This window comes from Mytilus galloprovincialis, chromosome 14, assembly GCF_965363235.1.
Source record: "Mytilus galloprovincialis chromosome 14, xbMytGall1.hap1.1, whole genome shotgun sequence".
In the NCBI taxonomy this organism is placed as follows: domain Eukaryota; kingdom Metazoa; phylum Mollusca; class Bivalvia; order Mytilida; family Mytilidae; genus Mytilus; species Mytilus galloprovincialis.
Window position 1 is genome coordinate 66,605,195 of NC_134851.1, and position 26,777 is coordinate 66,631,971.

Below are 26,777 nucleotides of genomic sequence, written 5' to 3' on the forward strand. Positions count from 1 at the left end.
CCAACCTACACAAACAGATGAGGTAATCATCTCTATAATCTATTCTATTAAAACAAATAAATTAAATGGCTGCTTCAACTTGAATAACAAAACAATCGAAGAAATGATACAGACTTATGTTTTTATTCTTATAATATATTTTACACGTAAGTACAGGAACATTTACATACCACATAGCCATTTAGTTTAAGTGTTCATCTTGTAAATTGTACTGCTTTTACCAACTGAGGTTAGTACAATACAAAATTCAATACATTAAAACCAGAAAAGTTTAACCCTGATAAATCCGTAGATAAAAGTGTAAATAATGACAAATGAAACATTCAGTCATGGATTCAGATGTAAAGTTTTTGATTACGATTGTAGGAGGCGGTACCTGGTGCTTTTAAATTCCATGCAATGGAAAATTTTATGAATATTTACCAGCTAAATTTCGGATTTCTTATTTTCTAGTTATACATTTAAAAGTAACCTACTATAAGGTTGAAAGTGTCAATCAACACGGGAGATAATTTAAACCCTGGTGTTTGAGTATCAAAAAATACCAATAATTGACAAATTTAAATTCCATAGACAGAGTAGAAAAATAAAATAAATATATTAATGAATCAAAACTGATGCCATACACACAAAACATACAGTAAGATATCAGTATATATATATATAGAGCCCAGGTGGTCGTGTGGTCTAGCGGGACGGCTGCAGTGCAGGCGATTTGGTGTCACGATATCACAGTAGCATGGGTTCGAATCCCGGCGAGGAAAGAACCAAAAATTTGCGAAAGCAAATTTACAGATCTAACATTGTTGGGTTGATGTTTAGACGAGTTGTATATATATATATATATATATATATATATATAATATATATATATATATATATATATATATATATATATATATATATATATATATATATACAATATAAATAGTCTCAAATGAACAAATCAATTGGATGAAAGTGAAAAGTTGATAAAGAGAACCAATGACAAACATAACATATGTACAGAAAAATTCAGATAACCAAACTATACAATATAAGACTACTCTTTATAATTACATGGACCTAATTTGCATAGAGATTGGTAGTACAAATTATACTCATACTGAAAGTTGAACTGCACATATTTTGACAGTCCTGTACTGTAGCAGAGTTGGGGGCAGGATTTATCCTGAGTCAAATTGTTTTTCGTCACCTCTTTGGCCAAAACAATATATATTTTTGCCACTTTATTATTTCTCATCGCCAAGTAACATAAGTATATTTTTCGTTTAATTTTTCTTTTTTACCCCCCCCCCCTTTTCCCCCCTTAATAAGATGAGTTTGCACATTGTTGTCTATGATTATTCTCTCAAACTTACACTGTAATGAATAAACGCAACATTTTCTTTTTCAAGAAGAACTTTTTTTTAACTTAAAAGGGGGAACATTCATTATATTTTAAACAACTTTTCTAAATGAGGAACCACCTACTTTCGATAAAGAAGATATACATGATATCAGTACCGGAATATAACAGAATTCTTGGACATATTTTGACCAGAAAGAAGTACAGTTCTTTTGGAAACTTTCTTCAAAAGAAAAGTATGTCTTTTTGTACTAAATAGTGTTTTTTACAACAAAAAAAAAAAAGATTTTGAAATTTATCCCTCTTTAACGTATAGTCATTACATTGAAGGGTTTCTCTCATTGTTCCCAACCTTTTGCATAGATTTCTTCATACCGACAGTTTCACTTTTCTATATAAATGAAAAAGTTGAGACGTAAAACTTTGCTTGAAACACGTCGTTTATAAAGTACTCTCTCAAATCAATTATCTATAGCAAAGTCAACATGTTCAAAGGTTAATGTTTTAAATCAGATATTTTTCTTGTTTTTTAACATTTTTCATCATAACAATAGTTTTCTTTTCTGGGTTATCATTAAAAGAAGGAGAGGAGACGTCGAAAGTTTGATTCGATAACGTGCGTTGCCAAGGGGTTTATGAAACCTTTCTGTATGTGTATCTGTACTTGTCTGTAACACAGTGCAGGATCCGATCGCGAACATATGCGTATTGGAAGGAGAGGGGACTGGTTAGTTCAAACGTTGGATGGCAGCAGTGAAACCCTCAAATGTCTTTTAACATCCAATTAGCTCGTCCGGATGGTTGCAATGCACTATTGTATTTTTGGAAGAAAAACAAAAGAGTTCATTCGAATGTCTGTTTTGCAGTTTATCAGTTTGTACGATCTGCAATTTCTGGTTTCTTGTCTTTCTACGAAGTTTGTGAATTGAAAGTCACTAAAGTTTTTTGCCTTGGAGTTTGTTTCTGATCTCTTGCAAGTAATCAATTGGATCGATAGCCGGCACCAATCCCTTAACCATTTTGTAGAACATAGTCAGCCTCTGATGTTTCCTTTATTCTTTGAGAGGTCGTAGTTTCAGCTTAGAAAGAATGTTTGAGACGCACCCGGTTTATCTGGATTTATAATAATCGTGCAAGATGAAACGTGGTCTTCTTTTTTGTATGCTTTCTATTTCCTGTTCTCCTGATGGTGAATGGGTCCCAGATGACAGCACCATATTCTAGTACGGATTTTATTATGGCTAAGTATCCTAGTTTTTATTGCACTCTTGGGGGAACTGGCGTAAGTTTCTTCTCAGGAACCCTAGTGAACAATTGCCTTTGTCGTTGTTTTCCCTATGTGGCTGGTCCATTTTAGGTCATCAGATATATTAAGACTTAGGTAAGTATTTGTTTGTACCTGTTATAGTTTGTTGTTGTCTAGTTGGTAAAAGTGTGTAGATTTTGTTTGAAGCTCATTATTTAGCATTTTATGCGTTAAATTTCATTCCTCAATTTAGTGCTCATAATTCCAGAGCTTTTAGATCTTCTAGGAGAGTTTGATGGGTTGTTAATCTCTCGAAAAAGTAGGCAGTCGTCTGCAAATAAACAAACTTGAGATTTTACACTTCATGTGACATTTGACCACGGATTTCTATGATCACTATACAAATCTTTGATGTGACGTACGCCATTTCACCATATCATTTTTTCAAACTATACAATCAATGCCTTTATTAATTAGTCCTTTATTGTCGATAGCTATAACATGCAATCTGCTGAGTATTGACTTTCTGTCAAAATCTTAACGAGTATTGTCTGATCAGGTAAAGTTCGAGAAAAACGGAAAACGTAGAGAAAGGGATGACATAAAATCGTTATATATATATTTTTTACCAAATTCTTTCGCAAATGACGAATTTTAATAACCACATTTATTATTTTCGCACATTGCGAAAATGGGCCAGCGGAAACCCTTGGGGGTAAATTAAAGTGTCTACATACAAGTGAAGCATAAAGAGGGCATAAATAACACAGAAAACTTATTTTATTTTAGCTGGTTTCTACAGAGGTCAAACAATTTCAACAGAAACCGTCAATAACCCGAAATTGTTGAGGTTAATAATGTCAATACGCATCGCTTACTGTTTCAACATCCTTGCAGTAATTGATTGTACGAGTCCGCAAAGTGCTTGAATAACGAAGACAAATGTAACGAAAACATAGTTACAATTCTCAATTTAAAAAAAAACGGGTTACCAGTGACGATATTTCTCAAAAACAATTAAACTGAAATAGAAAGTTAAGGATATCACCTAATAGAAAAGGGCTGCACAGTTATCGAATATGAAGCTGTAGTCAAAATAGGAACGAACCTATATTTTGACGTTATATGCTGCCAGGTTAACTTAAAATATTGTTTTCTTTAAAGTTTTATTTTCTAGAAATATGCGCAGCACTCTTGATTAACAAGAAAGCACAAGGATCTTTCAAAAAAATTTAAGGGTTTCATTCAGTGTAGTAACTTTTTGAAACAATTTGAATAGGGCAATTTACCCCTGTAAAAGTTACCAGACCTTAAGCGATCATAACCAAAATTTCACGAATATTTAAATTAAACAATTTAGAATCTGGAATGTTGGTTTAAACCATTTTTTTCTTGCAAAAAAGAACAAAAAAACACAGAAATACTGAACTCCCAGAAAAATTCAAAACGAAAAGTTCAAATATCAAAATCTGAAGTTGAAACACATCAAACGAATTGATAACAACTATCATATTCCTGACTTTGTACAGACATTTTCTTTTTATTTAGAAAATTGTGGATTGAACCTGTTAATTATACATCTCACTCGTATGACAGTGGCATCAATTTCATATCATTTGTATATAACTTTTAACGTTTCAAAGTTTCTTAACTTAGCCGCATAGAAGTAAATGCACGCAGTAAAGGAAAAACACAAAAGAGTAAGCCTAGAAATAAACCATATGTGTACATCAAATTAAACTCGAACCTAACGCAAAAACATATAAATAGATGACTACACAAAAGCTTCAATTTTCTTGTACAACAAGAAAGCAAATTCATCAACGTTTCTTTTTTATATACACAATATAATGATGCCTCCATTTTTAAGAGTAATTCTCTATAACCATCAACCATTTTATATAAGGGGTCGGCACTCATAGTCGCTGAATTGTCTGAAACAAAGCCAAAACATGTGATCTTGTCAAAAAGTAAGAAAAAAGCCCACCAAAATGTTGATAGACCACGGTTGCCATGGAAACCAAGTAAATGATATTTCCTGTACATTTTGAGTAATTTAGCATTGACAAAACATCTATTTTCGTCATGAAAACCAGGTTTTTTATAACGATATTTGTAAATGTTTTTTTCAGAAACATGAAACTTAAAAAACAAAATGACAATGTCATATATAAAAAATATTTTGCTGAATATTGTTACAACCGAAGGTCATTTTTCATTATAGTTGAGGAGACAAATTTTACACATTTTGCATTATCAGAATGGACATTTTTTGCATCCATCTCCATTAAATCTGTGGTAATAAATAAAACGTATCAATGTTTCATGTCAATAAATTATAACAAAATGTTTAGGAAATTGGGTTCTAGGATAGTTGCTTTGGAAACAAAAAATGTGTCATTTTCAAATGTGGCCATGTTGTTAAGATAATCCACAAAAAGTAATAAGTATTGAATGGCTATGATGTGTAAACTATTGGCAATTAAATTACCAAATATTTGACCCGATGACTTTTACCTTTTATTTGGTATATATTAATTGAAATTTTAAAGGAAATGTAATAGAAAGAGGCATACTACACATTGAGGAAATGTCCAGGACGGTGAAAGCAACTGTATTATTTACATATGCACAATAAAGAGTCAAGGTCATTTCAAAAGTGTTTAGCAACCACCCTTATTTGATAAAATAAAGTACCTAACAACTATACATCATTTGATTCAGGGCTGATAAACTATTACATAAATCTAACCTCAAAGGTCTAGGGGTTGTCACCACTTACGATTTTAAACAATCATTCATTTAAGGTAGAAAAAAAGGCCTAGCAACCATGTATCTATATTAGAAAAATGCATAGCAAACATCTATTTATATTTAAAAAAGTGCCTAGAAACCATTTATTTATGTAGAAAAACTACGCGGCGTCAATATATTTTAGGTTTCATTGGGACAAAAAACATTTTGTTTTATTAAACATGCAGTTTTCTTTAAGAACATACGTATAATATGTGTAATCTAAAACAGTAAAGTATTTGAACAATTCAATTTTATGAGACTGATTATTCTTTCAAATACAATAATGAAACGATCTCGTCCGATGAGACAACTCTCCACAAAACACCAAATGTTATTTTCAAGACAAGCCCTTTGAACCTACAAGAAGAAGTATCAGAACAGCTAAGAGGATGACTAGTGTATTTCTTTGGTTGGGATTGACCTTACGAGCAAGTGGTTATGCATAGACAGAATAATCATTTTCACTCGTTATAAGTATTGATTATTCCTTTTCAGCATGATTTTGATAATTTTATTCGTTTCATTAAGTATCTGTTATCCCCATCAAAAAATTTAAAATGGTCCTCCCTTACTTATAGAACCATACTGCATCTGCTCATTGCTATGTTTGTTCAACAGAAATGGTTTATTTCAACAGTGGAAGATAAACAAAATCCGTCGTGTGTTAAACCAAATTATTAGTTTTTGATAGAGCCACATGGCCAAGTGAAATTTACTCTAACATTGTGTTAGTCTTCGTAAACTTTTAGAAAAACAATTATTTTCCTCTGAAAATAATAATCAAACGGACTAGGCCAAATAGGACACCATTTTGGCCTAGAAATATAGCGTTATTACAAGTTGCTAAACATGTAAACTCTAACGCTATTAATAAGAAAGTAGATTACGTTTGAAAGATGAATATAATTTGTATAAGAACAATGACAATACAATGAACACGTACGTGTCAGGTACTTGAATCATTGTAACATGCACAAATACTGAAATTTAAGCATGTGTGCTAATTGTAATACATTTTTTGTCTAAATGGAAGTGGTGTTATTTGTGTTCAGTCTTAATATTAGAATGCAAATATTGTATTTAGTGAAAATGCGTTTCATATGTTAATGTTGACACTAAACACGACTTTGGTAACTTCCATTTTAAACAAAGACCTCCAACAAAACTTTTAGCATTTGCATTGATCAAATCAGTTCAAATCTTTAACACACAGTGATTGGATTTAGTGAAGTACGCACGTTAGTGTTTAAAATGTAACATTTTCGGCAAAATTATCTTGTACCGTTATCTTGGTATAAACAACCCATCAATGTAGACATAAAACCAATACTTGTACCAAATATCCAAGTATTATAATTAATACTTGTACCAAATATCCAAATATACTCAATATTTGTACCAAATATCCAAATATATATAAACACTCTGAATATACACGCCATAAAAAGGCTATACTAAATACCAAAGACTTTGTAAAGTGGATAGTCGCACGACAACGCCGATGCTCTATATTTAATAAGAAATGAACATAATTCATAATCATACATATATATATACACATATAATATATAATTCAAACATCAGTTTCAAACAAAAAACTCTCAAATAGCTGAATAAACTTTTAACCAGAAGTAAAATTTACCAAGAAAAAAGCGAACTGTTCAGATTGACGGTGTCGTGGTGAATGATTACATGGGCAATAAAAAACCGCGAAAATAATTGTGAAGCGAGAAAACTTAACGCCCCTTATGTTACATTGATGAAAACACCCAGGAGAAATTAATTTCACTCTAATGCACCGTTTAAACGAATGAAATTACAAGACTTCTCCTTATACCAGACTAGACAACAGTCATCATAAGAGAAAGAACTTTAAAATGTATTCCATGACGGCCAACATGGTTAAAATAAGATATAGGAGTAAAATGCAAGTTTGAATCGTCTTTCATCTTAAAAACTTTTATAAACAGATCTAGAAAAACCTGACAGGAGTTTAAATATTCTGAGTAAAGGGATTTACATATTTTCTATTTAGAGTAGAGTTTCCGTCCTTCAATGAATTTTAACATTTGTGTATGCCCCCGCTGAAGCGGAGAGGCATTAAGTTTTACCCTTGTCCAACTAAACGTACGTCCATACATGTACGTCTGTTTGTACGTCTTAAAGTTTGCCCATCAAATGATATGAAACTAATACATGTATTATCTCAAAAACAAATCAAGTTCGAACTTGGGTGGCAAAAAATGGACTTCGTTGAAATCCTCAACTGATTTTTATTTGAGTTATTGCTTTTTTAAGCATTCATTTTTGTGTGCGTTTTTTGTCGAAAGGTCAAAGTGTTATGTCGTTGTTCTCCTCTTATATTTAATGCGCTTCCCTCGGTTTTAGTTTGTTACCCCGATTTTGTTTTTTGTCCATGGATTTATGAGTTTTGAACAGCGGTATACTACTGTTGCCTTTATTTAGCTTTAGGTTATCTTTCAGTTCAGGTCATTGAATGCACAACATGTCCCAAATGATTTTTATTTTGTATTTTTCATTGTTTTAAAGCTATTTTAATAACGATGTCAAAATAATTTCACCATAAACACGAAATTCCTTGAATGACACTTTTACGTTCCCATAACAACCACCCTAGCGACCTATTTCCCAAACCTTATTGACAAATTATTTCTAGGCATCAGTGATAGTTTCAATTTATTAACTAAGTATAATTGGTTGTGGATGCAAAACTGTACAATTATGTCATGCAAAATGCCTATAATTTGCTTTCTTGAATACATTGAAAACGCCACTATTTAGATCAGTGCTACCCCTTCTTCCCTTTTCGTCAGACTTATTTTTCTCTTTAATCTACTCAAAAAGGGTTATATTATAATGAACAAAGTGTACATGATACCTGCTTAAAATGGATCGTTTTTGTAAGTCAAAATATGCATTTTTGAGTCAAAATCCAAGGGGACCCGTTACCATGGCAACAGCGGCATCAACATTTCTTGTTAGTTAATCGATAACTACCAACAAACCAAATTTGAAGTAAATCTGAGACTACTCGTGCCGCATCTTGCTTTGTGGTTATGAGAATTGTTATTTAAAAATGATGCACACTGAGTTTCTTTTTTTTATGTTTTATCTTTCAGCTGCTTATTATTGTGACATAGATATATGTCTGACATGGAACATTGAAGGAAAACATATTGCCCTTCAATGTAAGGTTGATAATTTGCATCTGGCTGTTGAATTCCGTAACCCGTCAAATGAAGAAGAAGGCTTTTGTGTGATGCCATTTCCGACATCGTATTGCGTGCCAATCAACAATAATGAAATATTGCAGAATCTAAAAACTAACACAACCGTGCTTACTCTAAACCGGCATATTGATGACAGCCTAAATGGACCGTGGACATGCACTCATGGGACCAACATACATAACGCAACTGTGTTTGTTAACGTATTAAAATCTGGTAAAACTTTAAGATTTTATATTCCAAGATATTCAAAACGAATCAGTAGAATACAAAAAAAATTACTGGCTTCTAAATAAAGAAAATGAGATCCATTTGACTACATGAAGAATGACTTTGACAGATATACTAATGTCAACAATAATTGTATCATAATAGATAATCACTTATAGATTTTATTACCTCAACGGTGTCGTGGTTATCTTTAAACCTCAAAATATAAATGTTGACGTCCTAAATTAGTTCACTATGCATGTGACTACCTTCATCAAGACTTCGGTCAAAATTACAAATGAACTTATATTGTAGAAAAAAATTGAACCACTGTTTTACATATTTATCATTGTAACCAAATGGCAAACATCTATATGTTGAAATGCAGCAATATGTTTAAGTTTCCATAGTTAAATATAAAAACGGAAAGTCCTTTACCAAAAGAAGAATCAAAGATAACTTGGTTACATAGTGTTCTAGTGACGTAATGTGGTATATATTGGGTCAGTAAATTCGATATGGGGATTTGAGTTTCGCTCTCACCACATATGGAATTTACTGAGGCCATATATACCATATTAGGTCAGTAGCACACTCTTACAGTATCAATGAATACAGTGTAAAGACTGATATGCTTTTCAAATAATTACAATACATTAAAAGTACAATTTGCTAAAGACACGGTCAATGTTCGACCTTTAATGCATTGAAACGGTTATTTTTTTATTCGTAAGCATTGCAAGAATTAAACATGTTAGTTTCTGGTTTTTTTTTTACTTTTACGGACGGCATAACAATCGAAAATGTTGAAAATATTTTTTAAACATGTAAAAAGGCAAATATTAATATGCAACCAAAATCTGAAAAGAAATATAAGCATGAAACATATCAATCAAAAGATCTACATGTATGTTCCAGCTTTACAATTTTATAAACATGTGTAAAATATAGGAAAACCGGAGATCTGAGTGAGAGCTTACCTGTCATATGCATGATACACATGGAAAAACTAAAAAATCAGATCAAATTCCTTGTCCGACCTGGTTTGAAATATATTATGCATTTGAAGTCATTTGATATAAATATTTTCAGATAACTGTTCATACGAATTCCTAGGATGGTCATACATTGGAGCAGCAGGTGGCATATTGTCATGCTTTGTTATCTGGGAAGTGTGGAACAGATGTAAATATAAAATATCTCAATCCATCCATCAATCCATCCGTCCATCTATACATACATACATTCATACATACATACTTACATACATACATACATGAGTTTGGATGTTGTGTAATTACGAATAATTTTCAATAAGTTTAATTTGGGTCTTTTGCCGGCATGTCAGTAACTGATAGTAGTTCTTTGTTAATTTAAGTATCATAAATATAGGAAGATGTGGTATGAGTGCCAATGGGACAACTCTCCATGCAAATAACCATTTATAAAAGTAAACCATTATAGGTCGTTTTGTTTAGTTTCTTTTGTTATCTTTTTTGACATTCGACTCGAACTTCCTTTGGACTGAGTAATACTATGCGTGTTTGTGTGTCTTTTTTCCCCCATTATAGCAAGAGTTATAGTGTGAAGGTTGAGATATCAAAAACATGTGTATCCCCGCCGTATTTTTGCAGTGGTCCTAATGCATGCTTCCGGATGCAGGAGTTTTTTCGATGCGTTTAAGACCCATTGTTGGCCTTTGGCTTTTTGGTCGGGTTGTTATCTCTATGACACGTTCCCCAATTCCATTCTCAATTTTATCCACTAGAAACTAAATGAAACGAAGAAAGTAAGACGTTAGCGAAGTCGCTTCTTATCAGGCGTTTAGCAATGATAAAACACAGCAAAAGTTAAAAAAAAAAAATAGAATAAAATTATGAATAAAGTTTTAAACGAAACAGAATGTCGATATATGAAATAAGGAAAATCGGCCAATTAGTTTTATTTAAATAAAGGCAACAGTAGTATACCGCTGTTCAAACTCATAAATCCATGGACAAAAAACAAAATCGGGGTAACAAACTAAAACTGACGGAAACGCATAAATATAAGAGGAGAACAACGACACAACACTACAATGTAACTAACACACACAGAAACGGACCAATCATCAGAAAATATCCCACGAGAATAACAAATATAACATCAAAACCAAATGCATGAATTTGGGATAGACAAGTACAAACAAACAAACAAACAAAAAAGGAAGTTCTAGGGATTTAGAAGCCCTTGGCTTGGAAAAGGCTCACACACAGTTTGGGTAGTATTGCCAGCGTTCCTCAAACTCTACTCAAACTTAGTACATGGTTGATACTTTACATACACAAAGCTTTAATCTGAGAGCATTACGTTATATAGTAAACCATTTCAAAATTAACTCAGTATAATGCTTTAAAAATGTCTATGTTGAATAATGTAAGATGAAACACTTACTTACTTTGATAAATAATTATATAAAATGTTGTAGGTGCTTAACATTTATGTAAGACATGGATGTTGGAAAGAAAATGGATTGTTTTGGAAAACAAATTCTTCCATGGTATGTTTCTTTTGTTTTTAGGACCAGTCTTATTATATCTGGTTGATATCATGAATATAAAGATGATACATTCTATTAATATGTTATATTAAGTTGTATCAATATTTCTCATCGAGTATACATTATTAAGAAACCAATTCCGGGATGTCAGACCAACTTTTAAGTCATACAAGACTTCCGGTTTTAAACGTGCACATTATATTCATCAGAGAACTCGGGAAAAGGGCAAATACTTTCGCATTGATAGAGACTTTCTATATAATAATGCAGTGATCGCCTTAGACAGGTCGAGAACTCTAGATTTCTTTACGTCAGAATATATTTGCATAGTAATTTCCCAAACACAAGGCCAATACGGCCTTGAAAAACTGACCAATCGACTCAATGAGCTACAATGCATTGTGGGCTACTATGAATTTACTACAAGGGAAAACACGTGGAATTAGTGGAAAAACTGTCAACTAATATAGTGTCTGGGATTCTCAAATTATATGTTTTTGTTCTGCGAATATGATTATTGTAAAATATATAACATAATCTTCGATTTGCATGCTCAGATTAAAAAAGTATTGTTTACGGGCTTCACTATTCGACTTTCAATTTCGCCTTGTTAAAGTTGTTGAACAGGTTTTTTGTCCATTGTTATGCATTGTACCTGTGCAATAATTTTACGACCTGAAACAGTGAAATTTCAGATGAAATGACCACTGTCCATTATGAAATTTGTTTGAGCTCTTTTAAACCTGTATAATGTCATTCAAAAATCATTTCTGCCTAGATAAAACACAAAAACTTTCAATGAAACACTTCTTTCTGTACTGGATGAGTAAAATTTTTGTCAGGATCTGAACTGAAAGTAAGAACATCATAATATTCAGTATGCTAAAAATAAGTGTTATGAAAGCGGCAGGGCGGATCTAGCCATTTTAAAAAGGGGGGTCCTAACCCAGTATAAAAAAGGGGAGATGGGGGTTCCAACTACATAACTACATGTCCCCATTCAAATGCGTTGATCGTTCAAAAAAAGGGGGTCCAACCCCTTGAACCCCTCTCCTTGGACCCGCCACTGAGCGAATATGGTATATAGCTTAATACATTTTGTATAGCTTCATCCATCGATAAAGTCCGTTCGTTGCTAATTTTATCACAAAATATACCTCAGAGGTTTTTTATTGTTCGGTTGCTGTCATATTGACGTATGTAAAATATCTCCAATGTTTAAAGCCTCTGGATCACAGATGGTGCCATATTACCTATTATTTGTATTCAAATATGTGCTTTGTATATAGATATAAGTAGATGAGGTATGAGTGCCAAATGAGAAATCTTTCCAATAAATACATAATCTAGTAAAGTAAGCAGTCACAGGTTCAATGCCGAAAAGTACGCTATAAATGACCCAACAATTACTTGTGTAAAACAATCCAAACAAAAAAAACCCAAAAAAAAACAACAACAAAAAACCGGCCCAATATCATATATAAAAGGAGAAGAAATATATCTAATAAATAAAAACGTATATAGGTTTGTATATATAGGAGCCTGTATTTCAGTGGTTGTCGTTTGTTTATGTGTTTCATTATTGTTTTTCGTTCAATTTTTTATATAATTAAGGCCGTTAGTGACATATACATGTTAATTTCTGTGTCATTTTGGTCTCTTGTGGACAGATGTCCCATTGGCAATCATACCACATCTTCTTTTTTATATTAGATCCAACGCTGCAATTTTCACAAAACATATCAAATTTTCCATCTCGTCGCACATACATAATATATGGATAACATCATTACAGCTTATTTCCTAATGCATGTAGAGCAAAACTTTGGTTAGATTGCTTGCTTTATTTGTATATTGTACAATCATATTAGGATAACAACCAATTAAATTCAAATATAAAATATACAAGTTAAACTATGCCTATATATATATATATTGTTTAAAGATGTCAATCTTATTTTCAAAGCTTGTATAAACAACTATGCACACATAGCAAGCAAACCAACCAAAGTTTTACTTTGCAAACATTAGGAAATCAGCTGTAATGATTTTATTCAGTTTGGCAAATGTTCCAGCCCGTTAAAAAACGAAAACAAAATGAAACTACAGTTGCTGACTTCACTACCTTCAAAATTAAGGGAACAGCTTGGAAGTATGATATACTGAAATGTGACAAAAAATAAATACAAGTCCTATAGATTTTGTTAACACTGTCATGTATGAAAATATTTTTTCGCCTTTTTTACGAACACAAAATTCAAGGGTCACACATTTGCCTTTAATTGTCTATACGCAAATTGCTGTACTCGTGAATATTAGCACCGGCTGTTATCGACGGCTTACTTTACACTACGGTCTAGAAAGTTTGTCTCATGGGTAATTGTGTTTTTCGCTGTTGTTTCGTTGCTGTCTGGTGGACGAATACATGAAATCTCCGTGTCATCATCAAACATATTAATGGTTATATATCGGGTAATTCAAACCCTTTTTTCTTCGCATAGAAACAACTCTTCGTTAATCTGAGCATGAAAGGAATACTTTGCATCACGAACTATAAATGAGGATACACAAAATGAAAAACTAAGCGAAATTGTAAATCCCGCATTGCACGAAAAAATGTGTTGTATTACAGTAAATAACACGTGTTCTCTGTTGATTGTAAACACGTAGTAGTCCATCATGCATTGTTACTCATTTAGTGGATTGGTTAAAAACCTAGGTAAAAATAAATTGCGTCACATGTAAATAAACAATTACATGTGCGAGAACATAAGTATGCTAATTTATGCATTTCAATATAAGGTAGTGGTCCCGACCTGTTAGAGAAGAAACTTGAAATTGATAGTTTATAGCAAATACACTTTATTTATAGTATACGTATGTTCATAGTATGCAGAAACATGAAAATAATGAAATTTGACAGAAAACCCCAAAAATATACAGATTTGGAGAAATTGTGCTGTCTCCAGGTACTTTTTTGAAATTCTCCAGACACAAAATATTTTACAAACATTCTCTCTGTAGCAGTTTACACACTTTCAACAATGCTCTAAATGACCGCAATTTCGCAGGTGTGTTATAGTGTATATTTATTCAAGAGCTTAACTAGTTGCTATTATTTTCTTTTATAAAGAAAAACTAAAGCAGAAAGGACAAGATTGACAACAGTTATCGCAAAAGTGCATAATCGTTTTGGTTATTAACTTCTAACATTATGTTTAACACTAAGATTAATAGATAAGTCCTGTGATTAAGCGTTTCTGGCAAGGACCGTAAACACTGATGCAATATTCAATAAGTACAGAAAGTAAACAGACCAATATGTCAGATAATTTTAAGTAAGAGTTGGACACATGATCTGATTAAACCAATTTAACTTTTCATAACTCTATTGCTCTTTTTCAGACCATTTGAAGTCATTGATGACCACTATGCTGGGTATTGCTTCATTACTAATTCCATACTTTTCTGGAGCAGCAGAACAAAATTGTGAAGGTTTGATTCTAATAATTTGAAATGACGCATAGCAAAAGTAAAATCCGTTATATTGCATACTATAATGATATGACGAAACATCCAATCGACTATGGTTTTGAAACATTTAAAAAAAAGTTTTCGAATTATAAATTTGTTCGAGACACGTTAATTGAATTCATATCATTTGTAGCATTAACAAGGTAAACAATGTACCGAACCTATTCGTTATCAGCTTTAACAAATACTAGCAAGACGTAAAACGAATTTCTGATCGATTCTATTAATAAAAAATGTGATACTTTTGTATATGTATGAATGTTTACATTTCTTAAATAATTTAGTTCCGGGTGTAAAGCTTACTGTGTCTTGTCTACAATGGTCAGCTCATATTTTTTTTTATCTTGCAGCAGCACAAAACTTCTGACTGTTGTTTCTAGGCTGCACACAAGTATTATCATTTATCAACTAAAATACACATTCAAAAGGTTGGCCCTGTTTTGTTTTCTAATATAGAAAGACAACGTAAATACAAGTATCTCGTATCTGGAAAGAACAGATTCTGCTATGAATATAATTACTCTCAAGCGATGAAAATATTGTTTGACAATCTATACGATACATTAGAAGGACGGCTTTTTCAACAAATGATCGACTTTAAAATGACATCAAACGCGCCCCACTTCTTGATTTTCTTGATAGAGGATTGCTGCTCACCAGGAAGATATTAAACCATGAGTTCCAAATGGTGAAGTTGAAATTATCTCTTTGTAAATTTTACGGACGCCATCACGAGCTGGTTGACCATTATAGAATTGCCGTTTCTCAAATAATATCGTATATGGTCCTTACGTCGTAAATACAATCCCCTTCTCTTTCATGAATGTGACCTCACATATTAGACTACTTACCGGATTTGTTATAATATGAACAACTTTAGTGTTACATATTGTGTCATGTGTGCTATTGGTTGTCTGTTTGTCTTGTTTTCATTCTTGGCCATGACGTTGTCAGCTTATTTTCGATTTAAGAGTTTGACTTTTCCTCTGGTATCTTCCATCCCTCTTTTCTTGTCTATTTGTTTTTTTACTCAAATGACCTCATACAAGAACTTCTTCCAACGAAGGATAAAAGTAAGCAGTATCCCTTTAAACTACTATCCGCTATATTGATGATGTTCTCTCACTAAATATTTCAAAATTGCTGACTATGTTGAATTCATTTATCCCAATGAACTTGCGACTAAGGATACAACAGATACAGCTACATGTAGTCTACCTTCAATCTTGACCTAAATCTAGAAATTGACAATGAGGATCGGTTGAAAACTAAACTTTATGGAAACAGAAACGATTTCATCCACTACATTATGAAATTTACGCTTTTATAGACATGTAGTATATAGCTTCCAGTGTTTACGATATTCCAGGGCAAGTATATCCTAATATGATTTTCTTGATAACGGTTTGCTGCTTACAAGAAAGCCTTTTTACCAAAAGTTCAAATTTGTGGAGTTGAAATCTTCCCTTCGTTAATTTTACGGAGGTCATCACAAGTAGAGCCTTTTCGGTCGATCGGATGTTGATTTGTCAATTGTGAATACGGATCTAAATTGTTATATTAATATTTCATCCTTCCATTTGCTTTCACAGTGAGAAGCGATGATTCGACGCTGGAGTGCGTTTTCTTATCACGCTGGTGTGATTAAGACGCTATCTTATTGATAACTACGCAGAAATGCAATGATGTTTACGTTGAAGTGCGATGGTTCATACAAAGTTCATTTGATATATGCTTATCTTGCCAATGTCAAAATCATATCTTATTGAAAACCCATTGGTGGCTTTCGGTTGTTTCTGTACTCTTTGGTCGAGTTGTTGTCTATTTGACACATCGCCCAATTCATTTTCTATTTTATATTGACTTATACATTGGCAAATTAAGCATAAGACTGTAAAGTAAGTTTAAGTATCAATGTTTTTAGAATTCTAAGTACCATATACTGTATTCCATGGAAGAAACTGATGAATAATCTATTTCCTGCAAGCAGAAGATACTAATTTCAGTTTTTGAGTGGAAGTCGTTTAAAGTAGTTTTTTATCCAGATATTTGCATACAAAGACTCAAACTCCGCGACTGCTTCTGCCTGTGCTTGCAGGACATAGGAAATAGATTATGTATCAGGTTTTTTTCCGTGCAATACAGTAATACATTAGCAATATGGTACTATAAATTCTAAAAAAAAATATACTTGAACTTACTTTTAAGTTCGTTCTACACAGTGATAGAAAAACTCTACGGATGGTGAATTATTTTAACATTAAAACATATTTAATAATTTCCAAAAGATTAAAAAAAGATATAAATTGTCCCATCATCGGACCTATGAAATGGATTTCAAGCAGACATGCAAAGTATAGATCTGAACATGTTTTTCTTGTTTGTTTTTTTAGAGAAAAAAATCAGGAGAGAATTGTAACAACTGTTTAATTTTGATAACAAATTTTGACATTCAACACTCACTTTTGAATACAAAATGTTTTTGGTTGTAAAAGAATCAAGTTTTTGAATCAAGATGAGGACACATTATTCCCCCCCCTTCCCCCCGTATTTAGCCTCAAATACAAAAAAGATGAATTTCAGGGTCCAAAAGAGACACTACACAGGCAAATTTCACTCACATCAATTTCACGTGAATTTAAATTCATGTGAATTTCACGTGAAATTCACATCAATTTCACCTCAAACGAGCTTATACTTGAAACTCACGTGAAAACAATTTTTGTGAGTTTCATGTGATTTTCATGTGAAACTCATGTGAATTTTACATGAAAATCACGTAAAATTTTTTCATGTGAAATTCACATGAATTTTTAAAATAGAGTAATTCAAATAACATCTAAATTTTCAAATTTAATTAAAATCATGAAAAATATCCAATTTTTTTGTTGTAAATTTCACGTGAAATTCATGTGAAAAATTTCAAATCAGATTCATGTGAATCTCAATTCACGTGAAATTAACATGAACATTTTTACGTGAGTTTCATGTATAAGCTCGATTGAGATGAATCTCACGTGAAATTTTTCATGTGAATTTCACGTGAGATTGATGTGAAATTCATGTGAGCAAATTTAGCCTGTGTAAGTCACATTTTTAAACTGCCCTAAGTCACCCATTTACGAAAAGAAAATTTGACTGGCAGTTTTTAAATGGCAACAATCTGAATGCTGTTTGTCAGTAATTATGAAATATATTCAAAGTTAAAACAATCACTTTTAATAAGAATAAATTAAAATCAATCTTCCGTGGAGGTCATTCTGGGTTTTCTCATTTAGGTGCACGAAATGTATTCTTCAAAGTTTAGTTAAGTATAAATAGAAATGAGTACATAACATGTATAACAGCAGTAGTAATATTAAACAGTGCAGAATGTGTCTGTACACAGTTCAGTCGAAATTTATACTGTTGAGATAGTGTCAAGACATCTTTTAGACCGTTAGGAAATTATCGAGATATATTCAGACAGATTTCAGTCTGTTAAAAATGTATCAAAACATATTCAGACATTATTTTGAATGTCAAGAATATGTCAAGAATGATCGGGACAGAATTAAGACAGTCAAAAATTGGCCGAAACTAAACAAGACCCTTATCAGATGATACAGGAAGGTAGAGATACTTTTTAAAAATGTACATACTGTCAAGACACTAATCAAGAAAAACCAAGAACCTTATTAGACAAATTCTTACTATTTGAAATGTTTTTAAAGATCATTCAGACAAATAAAGATGTCGAGTAAATATTCAAATAAACTGAGACAACAATTTCAGACTTTTTAACTTTTGTCGTGAGGCGGACTTCAGCTGGTCCCATAACTAAAAAGTGTACTAGTTCAGTAAAAATAAACGTCATACTAAATCATCTACATAAAAATTAACTAAATCCTGCCCTATACATCTAGCCACTGTAGATATAAAAGAGAGAAAAATTAATACACACAGTTAAACTCCGATGTCAGAATAGGTAATAACAGTGAGTAATCAAAATGAAAATGATAAACTAAATAAAAAAGAACTACTAGCAGTTACTGACATAATAAAGATCTAATAAACTTTAAATATTACGCGAAACGGGGAGGATTTTTCGGTGGAAATCTACCAACGGTTCTATTTAACATGCTTAATATGTTGTTTGTTTCATGAGTGCTTCGTTTATAATACTAGTATCGTGATGGAGAGAGTTTGATTCTAAACTCGAATGTATTGAGAACAATCCATGTCACGCAATATCATCAGATGTAGAACATCGTAGAGTACGATCTCTCAATCTGTCAATCCAAATGCTGTGAATACTAATGTATATCGATGGCTATGTCTGAGAGTTTTACTTTAGTGTCTGTATATACATAGTTGTCATGGAAATTTCTAGAACACTCTAGAAATATGTGTCCTAAAAAAAATACAACGAATGTTTCTTGTAAACTGTAGAAGTTTAAATAATACACCTTTTATCAGGATCATTCTGGAACCATTATGTAAGTCAAATGGAAAGTTCCAATCATTCTGTGATTGTTCCAGTGATTACGAAGCTGCACAATTCTAAGATTATTCTGTAAACATCTATCAGGCCACACAACATAAATTAGGCCAACATACATATATAATGATAATAACAAAATCATAACTATACCAGTGAAAAAATGTTCATTGTTGATTTCCGTAAACTTCTATGATTGAAAAAGGATGGTCAATAATGAATTTAAATTTAAAAACAAACCATAAGTATGGCCGGTAGTTTTCTCGTTCAAATTATTTAATATTGTCATTTCGGGGCCTGATATAGCTGACTATGCGGTATGGATATTGATCATTGCCGTATGGTAATCTATAGATGTTAATTTTTGTGTCATTTTGGTCTCTTATGGAGAGTTGTCTTATTGGCAATAATACCACCTTTTGTTTTACATTAAAATATCTACTTATATGATAAGTGAACGTCTGAAGAAAGGACACAAAACTGGCAAGCATGTATCAAATAGACCATCACACTTCGGCGTAGATCATCGCACTCAAGCGTGGCCATCTCACTTCTGTGTCCAAATCGCATCTCCTAGTCCTACATATATTCATTGACTGTTAAATCAATGAGGGTTGTCACAGTTGTTCTGACAGATAATCCGTCAAATAAGTCAAATCAACGATATGGAATATATAACCGATCAAACAAATCATCCGTCAGATAAGACAAATAATCAATAAGGAATAAATCAACGATTAAACATTGCCTAGTTCTTCCACCGATCGGTGTTCATTATTGTGTAGATGAATTAAAGGTCTTATAATGAAAAGTTGCAATATTATAGTTGCATACATCTACAAGACATACAAGTGTATTGCAAATTAGGCAGTACTCAATTACAGCTATTATCGCAATGCAATATGCAATGCAAACAGAGTATCAAATTTAAAAGGGGACATATTATCTCTTGACAACTGTTTTAGCATGTTGTTAGCCTTCAATATCAATAATGACCTCTAGATACATGTTGCTTCTTAGGTAACTTTTTTTTTCGACTCATAGTGTAACAATATTTTTTTTGGGGATTTTATAGGAAAAGAATATTGGATGATTTTTGGTTGCTTCATGGCTATATTACTTGTGTTATGTCACCTTTCAAGTAAGTATTGACAGTCATGTCTATAATTCCTATGTAGCTGAATATGAGTATTATATAAAATGTATTGGTACAATAAAAAATATCTTAATGTAAATCTTGAACTTGTAGTTGGTTTTGTTTCAAATGAAAAACAGCAATACGTAGGTTGTTGTTTCGCCTTTTTATTTTTGTACAAATGTATGTCATCAAGTGGTAGTAGTTGGAAAAAATCTAGAATATAACTGTTTTTTAAACCGACAAAAGGAATGTTTGAAACATATAAAAACCTCAAAATTAAAATTGTTGTAACCAGGACGTGCAGTTTATGAACAAAATCAAATAAACAAAAGATAACAAATGGACATTATAAGTCGATTGTTAAAAACATAATGACAACCCCATGACAAGAAAGCAAAAGACCAACTTATAATAATAATAATAATAATACTTTATTCAAAAGCAATACAGCTTATAGAATATACAATTTTACAATATTTTTGAATGCATCAGTGGAATTAAATACAATAATTATACACAATACATGTATGGCGGAGAATGAAAAACAAATCAGTTGATAACTAAGTGATACAACTGCATACATGTATTACGATTTTTTCAATATTAAAGAAAAAAATATCTAAATTATTAAGTTTTTAACATTGTGAACTGACAACAACTGTATAGGTTTAAAAGTGGATGGATATTGCCAATACTATTTCTTGATGTATAGTTTTCCTACATCACCATATCTATTACATTATAGAACAACATGGTATTCATCTTCAACAATATTGTTATTGCACATAGTAAATAATCTATTTTCTACATTGCAATATATGCCTGTCTCTGTATTGAGGTTATGTATGGAACGCCATGACTGGCTTCTGATTGGGATTGTTTGATATGTTCGGTGCTTTATGCATTATGTTTAGTAGTATCTATATTATGCTCAGTAGTTTTCCTATTATGTTCAGTAATTTTTACATTATGTTCAGTAGTTTTGACATTATGTTCGGTGCTTTGTTTATTATGTTCAGTAGCTTCATTATCCTATGCAGTGGTATTTAAATTATGTTCGGTACTTCTGACGTTATATTCAGTGCTTTTTTCATTATTATCAATACTTTCGACATTATGTTCAGTAAATTCAATAGTATTTGCAGTACATTATGTATTACATTCAGTGGTCCCGGTTTCTTTATATTCGTTGGATTATTCATTATGTTCAGTAAAAGTATCAGTAATATACTTGATTCAATGCACTATATGTTCAGCAGTTATAACCTTATGATGATGCAGTAAAAGTAGGGAAATCAATAACGGAATTTGTTGAGAAAAAAAACGAGAGCGGATAATTTTGACTGACGTTTTCTTTATGGACACCTTTTATACGTGCTGAAATCAAAATAGAAGATATGGAAGCAGTATTAAATCGGTCTGGTTCACGCTCCCATGTTGGTAAACGCCTGACTTAATTTGTAAGAAGTCATGACTAATTGATTGTTGCTTTCTGAACGTACGGTGGCAAATATTTCACGCCGGTGTATGACGGAAAGAAGAATTTTCAAACAAGAAACAAGCAGTTGCGTGCGCTGTCGTTGAAACACCATTGCCATAGTTAGATTTATAGGGATAAGATTGGTTGAGGGACTTCACGTGGTGACTATGTGTATTTGATATAGGGTGCCCTAAAACATATATGGTTGGTTACCATATTATAGGGTTAACAACCATGTGAGTTTAGTAAAAAGTTATTCCCCTTTCAAAACAAAAATGTTATCTGAAAGGGTTAAATGATAATAAACGATTGAAATATATTCATAAAACGAATGTAAAGCTAAAACGTAACATCGTTGTCATTGTTAGTAGTTGTTTTTTGTATAGAAAATGGAAGTAGGATCTTCAACATGTTTAAACTAAATTGCTGAAGTCTTTAAAAACACATTGATAAGGCCATAAGTCTACATACCACATGTGAAGATAGTCGGTAAAATAAATTCGTTACACATTGTGCTAGTGACCGTATTATGTTACTAACACATTATGTTACTTATGATATATCTTCTTTTATCTGCGTGTTATGCCATATATCCAAATTATTACAAATAGATTAAAATATTTACATTTTTCGTGTTAGGTTTCCGTTACTCCAAGTCTAAACCCTCAGTTATCATTGTGACGGATGGTTTTGTTTAATATATTTAACTGTTTTTTGTCTTCAAAAAGAACATTTGTACAAGGTGTTGTTGATATAATGTACAATCAACCAACAATAAAGAGTTGCCTTCTAAGAATATAAAAACCATAGAAAATGTTTTTATATTTTGTTTTTTGCTGTCGTTGTTTTTTTTGTCGTCTCTCTATAATAATGGTGGATCAACGACAACGCATGAACATGCTTATTTCTTGTTTGAAAATTTTTCTCGCCGTAATAATTCTACCTGAAATATTTGCCACTGTAAGTTTAGAAAACAACAATCAAGAAGTCGTGACATCTCATAAATTGATTCATGTAATGTTTTCTTGTAAAAAAAAATCTAGCGTGGGGTCGTTAATCAAACCGATTTAATACTACTTCCATTTCTGCTATTTTCATTCCATACCGTAATAAACATGATGACCATGAAGAAAACGTCCGTCAAAAATATCCGCGTTCGGGTTTTTTTCAAACAAATTCCGTTATTGATTTCCCAAATCTTTTCTGCATCATCATAATGATACAACCGCTGAACATATAATTTATTGAACCGAGTATAATACTGATACTTTTACTGAACATAATGAATAATCCACTAAATCTAAAGAAACCGGACCCACTGAAGGGAATACATAATATACTGCAAATAATATTGAATCTACCGATTAAAAATGTCGAATGTACTGAACATAATGAAATTTTGCACTGAATATAACATCAGAAGTACCAAACATATTTTAAATACCACTGCATATAATAATGAAGCTACTAAACATAATAACCAATACACCGAACATAATGTCAAAACTACTGCAGATAATGTCAAAACTACTGAACATAATAGGAAAACTAATGAACATAATATGAAAACAACTAAACATAACGTGTAGATACTACTAAACATAGTATAGATACTACTGAACATAATGCATAAAGCACCGAACATATTAAAAAATCAACATCAGAAGACAGTCATGGCATTCCATAGCTATGGGCGGAAATACGATATTTACATATAAAAGGTTTATATATTTGATTAAAAAGTTTAACCAAATAAAATTGCAAAATAGGTATGTCATGTATATATATCCATAACCATGAAGTAAACATATTGATGAATTGTTGAAAAAGCATTAACATCAGCAATAAAGGTATCTTTCATTCTTTGTTTTTATCTATCAATATACAATTATACAAACAACATTATTCAAACCAATTCATTGAACACTAAATACATAGCAACATGAACATATGAAAAATCGAAGATGTTCATGGGTGCTCCAAACGGTAATCAGGTAATCAGAACCTGTTCAACTTGTTGTACTATCTACATGATCTATGTCCAAAAAATCGTGAATATATTCAAGTATTGTTAAAAGTAAAATCCCATAAAAATACTGAACTCCGACCAAAATTCCAATCGGAAAGTCCCTAACCAAATGGCAAAATGAAATGAAATATATATCAGGTGCCGAAATGGTATTTATTGATAGAATTTGGCGCTTTAACTTAAAGATTAAGAGGTTAAAATTTCATGCATATGTTTTGAACAAAATTAAAAGAATTAAAAGATAACAGAGGAACATTCAAACTCATAAATCGAAAATAAACTGACAACGCCTTGGCTAAAGATGAAAAAGACAAACAGACAAAAAAAAAGTACACACGAAACAACATAGAAAACAAAATACTGGGCAAAACGAACCCAACCGAAAACTAGGGGTTATATCAGGTGCTCGAACTCAGGAAAGGTAAGCAGATAATGTGGTAACCGTAATGTTGCTCATGTAAATGTAAATGTAAAATGTTTTAAAATTCGGTAGGTCACGTTCATGAAAAGGGAATTGGATTGTAGTTACTACGTAAGAAATATATTCGATATCATCTGTGTAAAGGTTATTCCATAACGGTCAACCAACTCGTGATGGCGTCCGTTAAATTTTAGAAGGAATGATTTCAACTTCACCATTTGGAACTCGTTGTTCAAAGCTCCCCCGTCTGAAGCAACCCTCTCCCATTGAAATCATGAAAAGAAATACAGGCGTGGGGATATCGTATCATTTGGGAGATATATACGCCGTATGCAAAATCTGCTTCTAAAATATTTTAATCACATTTTCCGTACGCATACTTAAATGTTATAAGTTCCTAACGATCGACATATAATACATCTTAGGGTACATCATAATTTGATACCGTCCACGATTTATATTGTAGCAAATCATATTGTTGTCAATATTAACTATTTTTAGCGACTGTAATGGAAGTGAACGATTTCCATTTTTTGTAATCTGATTTTTATACAATTGTCACTGTTACACAATAGTCGAAATCATCATGAAATAATCATCCATATGCCCACTACAGCACTTGAAACGTGCATGGAATATGGTAATGCTGCACTATGGTTTTTATAGTTTATCAAAAGTATAATGCAATCATGAATGATCTAAATACACATCACGTCAATATACAACATTAAACATTTAATGACTAAGTTATCTGTAGTTTGCATTATAATCTAACACAGGTCATGAGCTAGGCAATTCCTTAAAACACGTCGTTTAAAATGTGAAATGATCGGGTTGATTCTTCAATGAAAAAACAATCTTAAAAAAAGATAAATGTCCTCATATAACATGTATAAGTAGAAATAAATTAATTTATTTGGATTTCAATTGTTTCAAAAATACATTTTGTAAGACAAAAAAAATTTTTTTTGATAAATTACTTGTGAAATGACAGAAACATATAATTTGATTTTAAATAACTTCAAACTTGTATTCTAATGTGCGGTTTGCTTTAAGAAATAACAGTACTGTAGTTGAAGAGTTGCAAATGACGGTGGCAATTCTTCAACTACAGTACTGTTATTCCGATTCTAATGCATTTCAAAAAGAAATAATACGATAAAACTTGGAAAGATGTCTAAATTTGACATATAAAAAAAAATCCGCGAAACTTTATGAATGATTTTTGCGCAAATACGTCATTGGTAAACGTGACGTCATACAAATGAAAACTTAAAAACTGGAGGTTATTATGTTACCTGTACGCTTCAAATTCGGATAAAATAACATTTAAACGGCAAATTCGAGGTAGGTGTTGTTTTATTTTCGCTTGTATAGTAGTAATCGAACATTTGTTGATGCAATCATTTCAAAATGGTTGTCCCTCCTTAGTTACGCCTGGTCAACTGTAGATTTGACGGCACCTTTGAGCCAATGAAAAAAATTGTTACATACAAATTGTATTAGAATTATACATTGACGATCATGTTTATCTAATTACAAATGTTGTTCTTATTTCAGTTGGTCATGCGTCGCAGGAAGAAAATAGAACGGATTTATGAGTTATTTCGCCTTATGTGACAACTTTCAATATTTACCTGAACAGTCGTTCACATTAATTTCACACTGCCCTAAAATAAATTGCACATTTCATTAAAGATCTAGACCAATTTGTATCTACTTCTTTATATTCCAAGCTATAAAATGATACCAAACCACCTTAGCTTGTTATAAGACAAATGAGAAAAGAAAGAAAAATAACATTATAAAATTGAGAATGGAAATAGGGAATGCGTCAAAGCGACAACAACCCGACCATAGAGCAGACAAAAACCGTAGGCCACCATGTCGTATTCAATGAAAAGAGAAACCCCGCACCCGAAAGCGTCCTTCAGCTGGCCCCTAAACAAATATACATACTAGACTATCAAAGGCCAGAGGCTCCTGACTTTGGACAGGAGCAAAGTTGCGGCGGAGTTAAACATGTTTTTTTGTATATTAACCCTCCCCATACCTCTAGCCAATGTAGAAAAACAAACGCACAACAATACGCACAGTAAAACTCATTAGTCAATAACAATGTGACAAAGTAATGGTGAAACAAATCCGATAAAAACACAAAATTAAAAAACATGACCGAGTAGCCATAACCCCTAAGAAACTAGGGAATTTTTGGGGGCTTCTGCAGGATAAACAGATCCTGGTACAAATATGTCACCCAATGTGTAAATATGTTGTAGATGGAAAAAAGAAAATATACAGCTTAACT

At 32.0% G+C, this 26,777-nt stretch overlaps 1 protein-coding gene across 3 annotated transcripts; it reads left to right on the forward strand.

Moving 5' to 3' along the window:
• The first annotated feature begins 35 nt into the window (after positions 1-35).
• Positions 36-26,178, forward strand: LOC143058704 (uncharacterized). Of its 3 annotated transcripts, none has more exons than XM_076232163.1 (7): positions 36-146; positions 8,531-8,854; positions 9,918-10,033; positions 11,316-11,387; positions 14,793-14,882; positions 20,477-20,542; positions 26,030-26,178. In XM_076232163.1, exons 4-7 carry the CDS (start codon positions 11,342-11,344, stop codon positions 26,068-26,070), a joined length of 243 nt encoding a protein of 80 aa, XP_076088278.1. In that variant the 5' UTR covers positions 36-146; positions 8,531-8,854; positions 9,918-10,033; positions 11,316-11,341; the 3' UTR covers positions 26,071-26,178. The 3 variants fall into 3 exon arrangements, 2 of the variants coding, with proteins under 2 accessions (XP_076088278.1, XP_076088279.1); XR_012973198.1 differs by having other exon boundaries at positions 48-146; positions 9,941-10,033; XM_076232164.1 differs by lacking the exon at positions 36-146 and having other exon boundaries at positions 8,719-8,854; positions 9,941-10,033.
• The last annotated feature ends 599 nt before the right edge of the window (positions 26,179-26,777 follow it).